This window comes from Megachile rotundata, chromosome 11, assembly GCF_050947335.1.
Source record: "Megachile rotundata isolate GNS110a chromosome 11, iyMegRotu1, whole genome shotgun sequence".
Taxonomy (NCBI): Eukaryota; Metazoa; Arthropoda; class Insecta; order Hymenoptera; family Megachilidae; genus Megachile; species Megachile rotundata.
The window spans coordinates 6,384,733-6,398,192 of NC_134993.1; the positions used below are offsets into that span (position 1 = coordinate 6,384,733).

The 13,460-nt window shown below is 39.5% G+C and overlaps 3 protein-coding genes across 6 annotated transcripts in view; 2 read left to right on the forward strand and 1 right to left on the reverse strand.

The window, feature by feature from the left end:
* The window catches only part of LOC143263908 (uncharacterized), a 47,366-nt gene extending 35,236 nt beyond the window's left edge, over nt 1-12,130 (forward strand). The window contains exon 2 of the mRNA XM_076537089.1: nt 10,503-12,130. Within this exon, the coding sequence (XP_076393204.1) occupies nt 10,503-10,519 (17 nt within the window). The 3' untranslated portion in view covers nt 10,520-12,130. The remainder of the gene's footprint in view (nt 1-10,502) is intronic.
* Nucleotides 1-13,460, reverse strand: part of LOC105662208 (protein-L-histidine N-pros-methyltransferase) — a 433,690-nt gene that overhangs the window by 148,103 nt on the left and 272,127 nt on the right. The gene's annotated exons all lie outside the window — the stretch shown is intronic.
* On the forward strand, nt 3,532-5,926 carry LOC143265373 (uncharacterized). Of its 2 annotated transcripts, XM_076537099.1 has the most exons (4): nt 3,532-4,998; nt 5,093-5,121; nt 5,215-5,412; nt 5,738-5,926. In XM_076537099.1, the coding sequence occupies exons 2-4, from the start codon at nt 5,097-5,099 to the stop codon at nt 5,878-5,880; spliced, it is 366 nt and encodes a 121-aa protein (XP_076393214.1). In that variant the 5' UTR covers nt 3,532-4,998; nt 5,093-5,096; the 3' UTR covers nt 5,881-5,926. The 2 variants fall into 2 exon arrangements, with proteins under 2 accessions (XP_076393214.1, XP_076393215.1); XM_076537100.1 differs by having other exon boundaries at nt 3,532-5,121.

A 13,460-nucleotide genomic window follows, 5' to 3' on the forward strand; every position in this document is an offset into this window, starting at 1 on the left:
AACGTAGAAGATAGGTTGTATAAGATAAGACAACTTGTTAACATACTAAATGAAAATTTTTCTAAATACTATGATTTAGATGAAGAGGTATGCATCGATGAGTCTTTGGTACCTTTCCGGGGACGTATAAAATTTAGGCAGTTTATGAAACAAAAACGACATAAATACGGCTTTAAAGTCTTCAAAATATGTTCCGGCCAAGGATATATATACCAATTTCAAATATATTTAGGAAAAAACCCAAATGAACCATGCGTAACTCCCACAAGTGTTGTTATGAATCTATGCAACAATATTCTACATAGGGGCCACACGATTTACACGGATAACTGGTACAGTAGTATCAATTTGGCCGAAAAATTACTCGATTGCAATACTCATTTAGTTGGAACCCTAAGGAAAGATAGAAAGGGAATACCTATTGATGTCAAATTTAAGAAATTAAAACGCGGTGAACTTGTCGCAATGCAAAATAAGAAGGGGATTATGGTACTCAAGTGGAAGAATAAGCGTGACATTTTTATGATCTCGACAAAACATTCAGCTGAGATGGTACAGGTCCGCAAAGGAAATTATGTCTCTGAAAAACCAGTAGTAGTTGTAGATTATAACAAAGGAAAAGGTATTGTAGATTTATCAGATCAAATGAGTGCATATTCCACACCCCACAGAAAAACCCTCAAATGGTATTTAAAATTAGCTTTGGACTTATTATTGAATTCTGCAGTCACAAACGCTATGATACTGTATCAACAAGCAACGAACACAAAAATCAAGGTAACAGAATTTAGAATGGCACTCGCAATGCATCTTACACAGTGTCATTCTCCAATACTGTCAAATACACCTGTTCGACGAAGATTGCGGCACGAATTGCAAAAAAAAAGAAGGGCGAGCGTACCTGGAACGAAAATTTTGTAGAGAATGTTACAAAAAAAATTCCAACATGTTTGGGTCAAAAATTGCTAAAAATAAGACCAAGAAGGTGACCACTTATTGTCCGGATTGTATTGGTGCGCCACATTTATGTTTAAAGTGCTTTAACAAAGTGCACCGTTAGATGCAAGATTTATTCTAACATTTTTTTAATTGATGTTCTAATAAAAAATTTTAATTGTTCAATACGGCACTTTTTATTTCAAAGTATCTTCTATATATCGTTCATATTCAAATACACTAACTCTCGATTTTCATTTAGTTTTTTACAATTGTAAAAAAATTGAAAAGCTCCGGTCACCAATGACCACCGTGGCGTTACGGGACAAACCGTTGCCGGTCATATATGACCAACATGGCAGTCAAAGTGTTAAAAATATGGGTGTTGCGAAATGTGTGTTAAGATTACAAATAGAACATGAAAAGGGGATGATTTTTGTGCACCAGGGAGAGTATACATATAGAGAGACTGTTGAATATGTATGGATTGAGTGAATGTAATAGCGTGTCGACCCCGATAGATGTTAATGTAAAAATGGACAGTGATGAAAGCTCTAATAAGTGTGATATAAAAGACTTTCAAGAACTTCTATGTAGGTTAATGTTTCTGAGTGTAAATACGCGTCCTGATATATCTTATGCGATGAGCTGCTTATCACAATTCAATAGTAATCCGAAAGCGGTACATATGCAAGGACTGAAGAGAGTTTTACGTTATTTAAAAGGGACGATCGAATACCGTTTGTGCTTTGGAAGAGAAAAAGAAAGAAATAAGATAAATTGTTATACAGATGCCTCATGGGATGCGACCAAAGATGCGAAATCATTTACAGGTTTATTAGTTTATAAAAATGGAGATTTAATTTATTGGCGAAGTAAGAAACAGTCTGTCGTAGCGTTATCTTCTACAGAGAGTAAACTACAGGCAATGACTGAGGGTGCAAAAGAAGGTGTGTAGTTAGAGAAATTGATAAAAGAAATAACTGGAGAGAAAAGTGTAATATTAGAAGTTAAGTGTGATAGTCCAAATGTTGTGAAATTAGCGAGTGGGGGGAGTTTCAAAGCGAGATCTAGATTGTTAAATAGAAGGTGTTATTTTGTTAGAGAAAATATAAGAGAACGCAATATAATTATAACACATACAGGGTGTCCCGTAACTACTGTTGCTCCCTGAAAGGGGTGGTAGAGGATGTCATTCTGAACAAGATTTTCCTTTGCGAAAATGGGGTTTGAAGCTTCGTTTTTGAATTATTAAGCAAAAACATGGACCAATCAGAGCGCGAGGATTTCGCGCGCTTAGACGCGAGAGCGATAGCTTCGAAAATGACGGTCGATCGTGATCGTGAACAAACATATCGATACCACGTCGGTATAGCGTCGGTATGATAGAAAGCTGTTAGATGAAAGTTGCATTGAAAAACGAATGAAAAAATCTGAATTATTATTGAATTATCATTTACTAATGCATAAGAAATAAAAAAATTAGTTCTTACTCATGTAATCAGAATAAGTCGAATTTATTCGATACATTTATTTGTTATCGCAAAGAAATAATAGATAAAATATGGAAAATTATTCTCGTTAAATATTGTGATGATGAAAAAGAACAAATTCTTATTTTTAAAATATGAAATATACCTTTCCATTCAACAAATAAAAATTTGAATTTGAATAATTAACAAATTTAAATATAAGAAACGCTCAAGTAACTTCACAGTTATCTTTCATTATTAGTTTTTATTATCACTTTTCTCTGTCCCTTTTTACTAATTTTCATTAATTTTCAGTGTTAGTCCGACACGAAAATAGGACTAATGAAAACACGTGAACGAATATTCATAAATAATTTACACTATATTATCTTGAAAGCAAGAAAACAGAATTTTCGGTTAGAAACAATGATACATTTTATTTCGACACGTTTCATTCGACAATAAACGACTGTCGATCGACGCCGCAGTCGTTCAACAGATCATCGTTGCATGGCAACCGTTCGCGACATATACCTCGCGATCGAGAACGAAACCGCGATCCGTGGCGAGACTAACAATGTCTTCTAATAAAATATGTAATATAATTTCGATTCCTCAATTCGGATACTTTATAATGGGAATATGGCGTATCGTTAAACATACATATCTATCAATAATCGTTTACGCGTTTTCATTCGGTACGTTTACCGGTCGTGCTTATGTTGTACAATTATTAGAAAGAGATAGTGAAATAAATTGAGAGTTCATTGACCCTGCCAGGACATCAGCTGTTGATACTCTGATCGGTGGATCTACCCGGTGACACAAATATTTTTTATCGAAGCTAGTTTCTTCATGAATCAATGGGTAAGTTTTATTTAAGATGTTTCTGTATTTTTAACCGACTTCGAAAAAGGAGGAGGTTACTCAATTCGATCAGTATATTTTTTTTTTTTATTATTATTTTTATTTTCTATGTGTGCCCGCCTATTACGCCTAGCTGGATGCACCGATCGGAACGAAACCTTTTGAATCTGGTAGGTTCTGACTCCCCATTGGTACCATTATCAAAAAATTTTTCATTTTTCAATTGCAAAGTGTTATTATTGCAAAAAAACCGGCAACTTTTGAAATAAACTTTTCTCGATTTTAGTGCGCTTTTAATATCTTATCACGGACATGATTCTGAACAATTTTGTTCATATAAAAATTTCGCGGAAAGCTTTAGTTTTCGAGATATTAGCGAAAAATTGTTGAAAAGTTTTGAAATCAACTTTGGACGATTTTAATGTCCTTTTAATATGTTATCAGGGGCACGATTCTGAACAAGTTTTTCCTTATCCGCAATTAAGGGGAAGCTTTAGTTTTCGAGTTATTAGCGAAAAACTATTGTTACTAATACAGTATTCACTCCGTAAATGTTACTTTTGCCGGTCTCGATTGTACATTTACGGTAGAGGTCCTACATTCTTTGTAGTGTGCCGAACGTAGAAAGAGACAGCCATGCAAAAGACAAAGAGGGATAGAGTTTCGAGCGTTCGGCAAACATGAAGGACTCGTGCGTGTTCTGTCTTAAATTTAAAAATTAAAATTCTTTATTTTTGGTTTTTCGTCAATGAAACTTTTACCATCGTATTTGTCTCGTTTTTCTGATTAAAATGACACCAAACACGATATGATTACGATCGTAATTACTTATGTAACAAGCCATAAAAGTTTGGGATGTAACATTTACGGTAGAGGTGCGAATTCCTTCTAAAGGCTTGCTATACAAGTAATTATGATTTTAATTATACCGTGTTTGGTACCATTTTAATCAGAAAAACGAGACGAATACGATAATCAAAGCTTCATTGATGAAACTCCAAAAATAAAGAATTTTGATTTTTGAATTTAAAAGGCAGAAGACGCACGAGTGTTTCATGTTTGCCGAACGCGTCAATCTTCTGCTTCTCTTTCTTTTCCATTCGCCGTCCTCTTTTACGTTAAAAACTTTAATCACTCGTTACACACACAATTGTTAACGTAATTATATCATGTTTGGTGTCATTTTAATCAGGAAATCTAGACAAATACAACGGTAATAGTTTCATGAAAAAATAGTAAGAAATAAGAAAGTTACAATCTTTTCCTTTGCTTGCATTAGTATGTGTCTCACCGATATTCGATCCTCGTCGTTTCGGCGACCGATCGTGTTTTAATTCTTGACTGATTTCGTGGGGAATCCCCCCAGTAGTGGGGATACAATTTTAACATTTACAGAGAGAATACTGCATTGCATTGGTATTGTTTCGCCAACATATACCGATTTGTTTATGCTGTGTCTTCTTTTTCACGCGCTGTCCTTCTTTACGTTCGAAGCGGGCGGCAAACTTGAAACAATGTAGGAGCTGATGAAGAGTGGACGGCTTGTCCCAAAGCGTATTGCACTGTTGTTGTGTATTCTATATTTACAATCTAAATGACCTTACAATGAAACATATGAACAAAGCATGGAATCCTGGAATTTGCCCCACCAATTCTCTTCCTTTGGAAGTCACATACCGTACATTTTTGTTCAGTTTCAATTGAATCGTGCTGCTGTCAAGTGGTAAGTACTATTTCATTCTTATATATATTATATATAATATACATTAATTTAGTCTTTAACGGTTGGTGGTAAATAATACAAATTTTTTTTTAAGAAATATGGATCAAGAGCAGGAAAGTAGTCGTAAGTATAATTAAAATTTCAATGGAAAATTAATATAATGCATGATTTAAGAAAATGTACGTAAGATATATATTTCCCTTTTCTCTCTTTCAGAACAATCTGTAATGCAAACGTTGCAGCAGGTACAGCTGCAACAGCAGCAGCTGCAGCAACAGATGCTGCAAATGCAGCAGTTCATGCAGCAACAAATTCAGCAACAGCAGCAACAACCGCAGCAGCAGCAGCAACAACCGCAGCAGCAGCAGCAGCAACACGATGAAAAAGGGAAAGGAGGCGCCAAGCTGTCGCGTGGTAAGTATCACAAATTCTATCACACAAATGATTAACACTACAACTACCGAAGGGGTCAAAATTAATTGTTTAAAGTTTCTTATTTTTAAATTATAAAACTTGTAAAATTGTGTCTTCTTCGAATATACGTTGATCCTAGTTTTGAGATAAAGAACTACGGTATGTGCAACGGTATGTTTATATTTCATCTTTTGTTTTATTATCTTATTTCCGATTTAAAAGTCATGTGCATTGAACGCTGGTAGTTCTAGTGTTAACCAATCCGTGTCGTACATAATAAAGAATTATTTTCCAAAAATGTAACAGTTCAAATTTTACATTGCAGTGAGAGGAACAGCCGCAGGCACCAGGCGGAAGCCGTATCGCGGCAGACGGCGCGGCGGAAGGCGAGGCGGTGGAGGGTGGGGGGGAGTCGGCCGCGGGGGGATAGACGGCCCCAACTGTTTATACCAATTTTTTAATAAATAAAAAGCATTTTTTATATTGTCATTAATAAAAAAAATTGAAAAACGAATATCCATGTTGTCTTTTACTTAATTATGTTCATGGCATTTTCGCGGACAAAAAAAAAGCCTAGAAGAATTGCCTCAAAGTATCCTATATAATTCTCCTCATTCCACTAAAAAGCGTGAAATAAAATAATTTTAAGAAAAAAAATACACCGACTTCGAAATGCACTAAAAAGTATAAAATAATTTCTATTTCATTCAATCATACAATTACGTCACAGATATGAATGAAACCTATTTACTCGTTAGGTAGTGTATTAAATACATTTCAACCTTTTCGGAGGCGGCGCAAAATTAAAAATACCTCAGTAAACGTTGCTGCCAATAATCAGTTGATTGTGGTATGGCGTATTGGAAATTAATAAATCCTGAGAAAGAATACGAACCATTACAGATATATCTGGTACTATACGTAAATGTAACGACTGCATCTTCATTTCGCAACATTTCTGATATAAATGAAATTGAATCGACTTCGTTCGCATGTGGAAGCCATGGATCTAAGAACCTATAAACGGAGCCCACGACGCGGGAATTACCAAATTTGCGGCAGATCGGCTCTATCTTTATAGAATATGCGGCGATCGAGTCTTTCCGTCGCATACTCTATGAATCTAGATAGACCATAGTTCCATTCTATACGCACTAACACCTACTTCGCGGCGTGCTGTCGAGTTATATGTATAGAAAAAAAAATAGCTATACAAGCTTTGCCTATGTTCGGCTGTCCAAAGGTTGACATGTTCAAGAAAATCTTTGAATTTTGCGCCGCCTCCGAAAAGGTTGAAATGTATTTAATACACTACCTAACGAGTAAATAGGTTTCATTCATATCTGTGACGTAATTGTATGATTGAATGAAATAGAAATTATTTTATACTTTTTAGTGCATTTCGAAGTCGGTGTATTTTTTTTCTTAAAATTATTTTTTAAAATTAAATGTACGCAGCAATTGATTTATTTCATTTCAATGAGGTACTGCATTAGATATTCCATTCCAGTTTTATCCCATTTCATAGACAAGGTACTCATTCGTTTTGAAACGTGAATTTATTCGTTTGCTTCAATAGAATTGTTGACACAATTAATTTTCGTGAATTTATTTTTTTTTCTTTTCGAGATCATAAAATAAATACAATATATTTGGTCTGGGTAAACAACAACTAATTTATCTCTCATTCACGAATTACGAAGAACTTAATATTATTCTTAATTTCTTAATTCATTATTCGATTTAACTTTCACCTAATAGCTTCCTGTTATACCGATGATATACCGACGTTATACCGATGCGACGATATCAATACGTTTGTTCACGACGACGATCGGCCGTCATATTCGAAGCTGTCGCTCACGCTTTCGCGCGCTCGATCTATGCGCGCTTTTATTGGTCAGTGTCTTTTGCTAATAACTCGAAAATGGAGCCTCAACCAATTTTGGCAAAGGAAAAAGCTGTTCAGAATTGCCCCACCTACCACCCCTTTTCGGTTCTTACAGTAATTGTGGGACACCCTGTATATTGTGTATTTAGTCGAATAGACGTTACTATATTTTATTACATATTCTGTAAGTAATATATTAATTAATTAATTCGATTTTATTTCAAGAATATGTAATGGTAACGTTTAACTTGTACATATCAGAGTACAACTAGTTTTATATGTTATCAAGTTTGCATAAAATATTATTGCATGGTGCAGATATAATACAATGTGCTGGTTTGCCCATTGGGATGTTTTCGGAAGAAGCAATGGAGGCATGAAACAAAGATTTCCGAAATATCAAAAGAGACCACACCCGAAAATTTTCGCGACTGGAAACATTAACGGACCTTTTTCAAATTTTACTCTATACATCCAATATTTTCTTCAATTTCGGCAAAAATCAGAAAAAACTATAAAACGCGTTCCCGTTTTAATATTTTCAAAGATGAAATAGAAAAATTAATATTACAAGAAGACCTACAAGACGATGACGAGTACGATGACACATAAATAATAATAAATAAATTTTAGATTAATAAGTTAATATATACGTGGTTTGTCCGGAAAATACGTATAAAAACATCGGGGCAGTGTATCAAGGTGTCGTAAACGGGCGCCCCGGTTGTTCCCCCACTCTATGCCACCCACTTGACGCTGACTTCAAGTGAAAATGCTGTACCAGCAAGTAGGAATTAACGGTCGCTCGTTGAAAGCCACGCTATTCGACCGGCCGTCGGTATGGAGCTCTCTCTGATTGAGGAACAGCGCATTAACATCAAGTTTCTCGCAAAGCTTGGCAAGAATGGCCGCGAGATTTTTGAATGTTTGGAACAAGTTTATGGGGAGAATTCTCTGAAGGAACCAACTGTAAACAAGTGGTTAAAAAGGTTCCGGGAGGGCGGCGAAGAGGTAAAAGATGACCCTCGTCCAGGACGCCCCTCCACATCGAGTTCTGAGGGAAATGTTGAACGAATTCGGGCTTGTGTTCTTAAAGACCGTCGATTTACAATTAGAATGATATCTGAAGATCTGTCAATTCCTAAAACAATCGTTCACGAAATTCTGACAGAAAAACTTGAAATGAAAAAATTGTGCGCGAAAATCGTTCCGAAGCTCTTAACTCCAGAGCAGAAAGCAAGGAGGGTTGCTTGCTGTGAGGATTGGTTGGAAGCTGAGGAAAGGGGGGACTTTCTCAACAGGGTTATCACTGGAGATGAATCTTGGTTTTACGAATTCGATGTAGAGCTCAAATCTCAAAGCAAGGAGTGGAAGGAAGCAGGGGAACCGAGAACAAAAAAGGCGCGAAAATCAAGGTCCAATGTGAAAACAATGGTAATTGTTTTCTTTGATTCTCGGGGCATTGTTCACCAAGAATTTGTTCCTCCCGGCCAGACAGTGAACGGTAACTTCTACGTTGAAGTTTTGAAACGTCTCAGAGCTCGTGTGGCCCAAGTTCGAAAGAATTTGGCACAAGGGGGCAGGTGGATCCTTCATCACGACAATGCGCCCGCTCACACGTCGCTCGTTGTGCGTGAGTTTTTGGCCAAAAATTCAATCACCGTGACAGAACACCCGCCTTATTCACCCGACTTAGCCCCTTGCGACTTCTTTCTGTTCCCGAAATGCAAAATGGTGTTTCGGGGGCGGCACTTGGGAGATGTGGAAGCCATCAAGGCAGCTACGACACAGCAACTGAAGAGCCTCACAACTGAAGACTTTCAGCGATGTTATCAACAATGGAAACGGCGTTGGCACAAGTGTATTTTGTCCCAGGGGGAGTACTTTGAAGGGGACCATATTGAAATACATGAATAATTGTAAAATAAAATAATTATTCCATTTTTATACGTATTTTCCGGACAAACCACGTATTGTAAAAACCTAGTAAAAAATGTATCTATTTGTATTAATAAAAATTGTTTCCATGTTAAAATTATGTTTATGTTAATAAAAATTATGTTTTGTGACGGGTATAAAATACCACGAATGGAAATTAGTCGTGCCGAAAGAACAACGAGCTACAATTTATCAAGAGGCACACGACCAGACTCAAGCGGGACATTTAGGGATAGATAAAACGTACGATCGCGTGGCGATACGGTATTATTGGCCCGGCATGTATAAAGATATCGCGGAATATGTAAGACGCTGTGCCATGCCGTTTGTCAGCGCGCGAAAGTAGAACAGCTGGCGCCTGCAGGGTTGATGGGATACCGTGTCGCGGAAGAGCCGTGGGATATTATCGCCGCGGATATTATGGGACCGCTTCCGCGAAGTCGATCAGGTTTTACATAGCTGGTAGTCCAAGATTTATTCACAAAATGGGTAGAATGTTGTCCGTTGCGAAAGGCAACAGGAACAAAAGTTAAAGAAGCAATAAAAGATCTAATTTTGTGTCGATGGGGAACGCCACGTGTATTAGTCACAGATAACGGAACGGAATTTAAAAATCGGAAAATCACCGCTCTCGCGAAACATTTCGGCATTCTCCACTCGACCACTCCACCGTACCATCCGCAATCGAACCCGGTCGAAAGAGTAAATAGAATATTAAAAACAATGATAATTTCGTACATAGAAAAAGATCATCGCGATTGGGATCTTCACTTATCCGATTTCCGGTTTGCATACAATACCGCACATCATATTTCGACGAAATTTTCCCCCGCTTTTCTAAATTTTGGTCGAGAACCCAAACCGGTCAATTGTTATCGCGAGGTAGTTGCAAAAGATCAGGAAGTATTACCAGCAACAACCGATAACTGGGAAAAGCGTTTACAACAACTAAAATTAATTCAGGATTGGATAATAAGAAATCTCGACGAAGCAGTATGTAAGCAGGCATCTCGTTATAATTTAAGGCGTAGGGATGAACAGTATCAAGTAGGAGACCTAGTATTACGTCGTAACCATACACTATCGTCAGCGGAAAAGAATATCGCCGCTAAGCTAATGCCAAAATTCCTAGGCCCGTATCGAATAATTCGGAAAATCTCACCGTTAGTTTATGAGATACAGGGAGCTATGGATCGCCAACCGGTTAAAGTACATATTAAGGACCTAAAAAAATTTAAAGCATGATTTAATAACGTTTCAGCAATATCGTATCGTTGACACAACCACACTACCGCGGCAACGAGCAGCCAGAAGCTAAACAAACACATATCGCAGAAGAAGAAAAAAAGAAGACACCATAATGCAACACCAAGGACCACCAAACCCGTGGGACCACCTACGCCCATATCACCGCACAAGCAACTATCTGATACAAAACGAGCCTGGCTTTTGGGGAGCCCTGAGCAGAGCCATGAACGAAGCCAGGGACTATGAGCGGGCTTCGGGGGAGGCGGAGAAACAAGAGACACCACCGAAAACGGATACGGGGGTACAAACTCCATCTTCACCAGCCGTCTCAACGAACACTCGCGCAACCCAGACGCGGAATTAGGGCCCACCCCACTCAAGGGCAACCCAAACATTACCGCCCCCCCCCCCCCCCCCCCGCCCCCCCAACCATGGACCGTGCAACCCAGACGGGGGAGGAGGAGAAGGCGATAGCTCCTAGAATATATCCCGCAGGCCACCGTGACACCCTCGCTGCAGCGCTGACAACGCCAACAGGTCGCGCCGGCACAACAGAGGAAAAAGCAAAGTTAACGCAAGTGGACTGTTAGAATTGCGGGGGTTACGGCCACCGCTACTCCCGGTGCCCGAAGCCGAGGACCGGGCCATATTGTTATCGATGCGGGAAAAGGGGTGTGTCGCTGGCGACATGCCCCAATTGCGCCACCGAGTGGCGCGAAGAGTTAGCCGCATTACCATCGCGGCGCGCTCCGACTACAGATACTCCCGGCCCTACCAAGAGGGCCCGGGAATAAGCCTGAAGCGATAACGAAGGAAGGGGGGGGGGGGGGGCTATCGCGCTCGTTGCCGCAATCACGCAATACCGCGACACACTAAAGAACACTCTACGTTTCGGGGCAGGGACAAAACTGTGCCCGTGACTGCACCGATAAATGTTTTTGGTCTTCATTCGTTCCTTTTTGCAGCCTTTAGTGCATTTTCTTTTATTTTTTTTTTTATTTTTCGTTACTTAACTCACACAATCATATCTTTTAGTTCCCTTATTTTTACGCTCAGTGTCGTGTTTTCATTTATTTTCTTCTTGTACTCCCCCCTACATTATTTTCTTACGATTTCCGAATAATCATACATTTAGTTTTTTTTCTCCAGTTCGCATTATATGTCGTAACATAGTAATACAACTAATTATATACGGAAAAAGATAATAAATCATACTACATATAGCATATTAAAAACGACTACAGATTTTTCAGTATCTAGATACTGTTGAAACCACACCCACACTATTTTTTTTTTTATTATAAATTTTTCTTTATGGTACCAACTAAAACGACCGGCGATCCGTACTCCCGAGTATCAGGCGATTGTAACGTGCATAGAAATATCGGAAAGGTGAGATATCGGAGCAGAGAAGGCACAGAGAAAGCGCACAAACTCGGTAAGTAATAGACCAATGTTACTACTAAAATGAGAATGTATAATAGTTTTTATATGTATTGTTTTGTGGAACTATTACTATCGCACTTTCGTTCTCTCCCGAGAGGGGTTATCGAGTTGTCCAACCGGCTGGCGCAGAGGTGTTAGTCGGAAGCGTTAGCGTTTTTTTTTTTTTTTGCATCCGACCGTTACGGTCTTCAGTGGGGGGGGGGGGGGAGTTGTGACGTGTAATTTATACCCGTCACAAGGAACCTCCTCGGGAGACCGGACAGTCATTGCATTAGGGGCAAAAACCGTCTAGAGAGAGAACAAAGCGCATATAGTATATCGTACGATCGGAATCTGTCGCCGCTTTATTTAGTATGTACCATCGGATAACGACGTCATCACCAGCGAAGGAACACCGTACGTCGAGGAAACGCACCGCTACCCTGCCGCTACCCCGCTCGGATCAACTAACAGACCAAGAGAGGCAGCGGAGTAAGGGGAGGAAGGTCTGCGAGAGAGCGACGTACGCCTAAGGAAGGTTCCGCTACCCTGCCGCTTCCCCGCTAAGGACCTGCGATAGAGGAAGAGAGGTCGCGGAGCAAGAGGAGGTCCTGCCGAAGATGCCTTCGCGAGAAGACGGAAACTTCGGCCTGGGGTGGGGGTGGTCACGAGGTGTCCGAATACCGGCATAAGGGCACGCGGTTTAGCATTCTGTATTCGGCATTTGTCCAGTGGAGTTCAAAAGTAGTCAGAATTTTTGTTATCAGACCTACCGCTGCCGCTGTTGCCCAGCCGCTGTAAAAGACATCTCGGTAAGCCCCTCCTCTTATATCGTTGTAAAGAATTCAAAATCGAGAATAACGTACCGTGGGTTGTCGAACACCGGGCGTGCTAATCACCGGCCGTTTCTGTAAAATGTGGCCGGAGTGTCGGCATTGAGCGTTAGTTAGTAGTTAGATTAAGTAATTTGGGAAATTCCGGAGGTACCGTGAAATAGGAAGATCGCTTCTCGATCTTCCTATAAGCCACGCTCGGCAGGTCACTGAATCGGACCTGGGGGATTGGTACCGCGTAAGCCACAATTTAGTTTCCTAGTCTCGCGAAAGCGTTGCAAATCTTGTGCCACCCACGTCTCGATTTCGAATTCTCATTTACGCGGGAGCAGATCAGAAAGTGCATGTTTTGTCGTATCGGACATTTCGTAGTTGTCGCGCTAGTTCTCGCCTTCTCTCTCTAGACGGTCGTCGATACAGAATCGATTTGTGCGTAAGAATAAGTCGCGTCGCGTTTAGTTTAATTGCGTTAGTTTCCGTGCGTTTAGAATATTTGCGTTTCGTCGCGTTATATTGCGTTAGGATAATTGCGCCGCGTTTCGTTAGTTATTAGAGTTGCGTATAGATAATTGCGTCGCGTATCATTCCGGAAATCGACGACTGTATCGCGCTTAGGAACTGGCATTAGTTCCCGTTTACGGGATTAGAATCACGGGATTTTCGGACATCGGTCAGTCGCTAAACAATAACGAGCGAACTGGTTGTCGGTACGG

Bases quoted from the DNA above. Each gene is read 5' to 3' on its own strand.
- LOC143265373 (XM_076537100.1), top strand. From the start codon at position 5,097: ATGGATCAAGAGCAGGAAAGTAGTC. The intron at 5,122-5,214 runs GTAAGTATAATT...TCTCTCTTTCAG, and splicing joins TCAAGAGCAGGAAAGTAGTC to AACAATCTGTAATGCAAACG. The intron at 5,413-5,737 runs GTAAGTATCACA...TTTACATTGCAG, and splicing joins AGGCGCCAAGCTGTCGCGTG to TGAGAGGAACAGCCGCAGGC.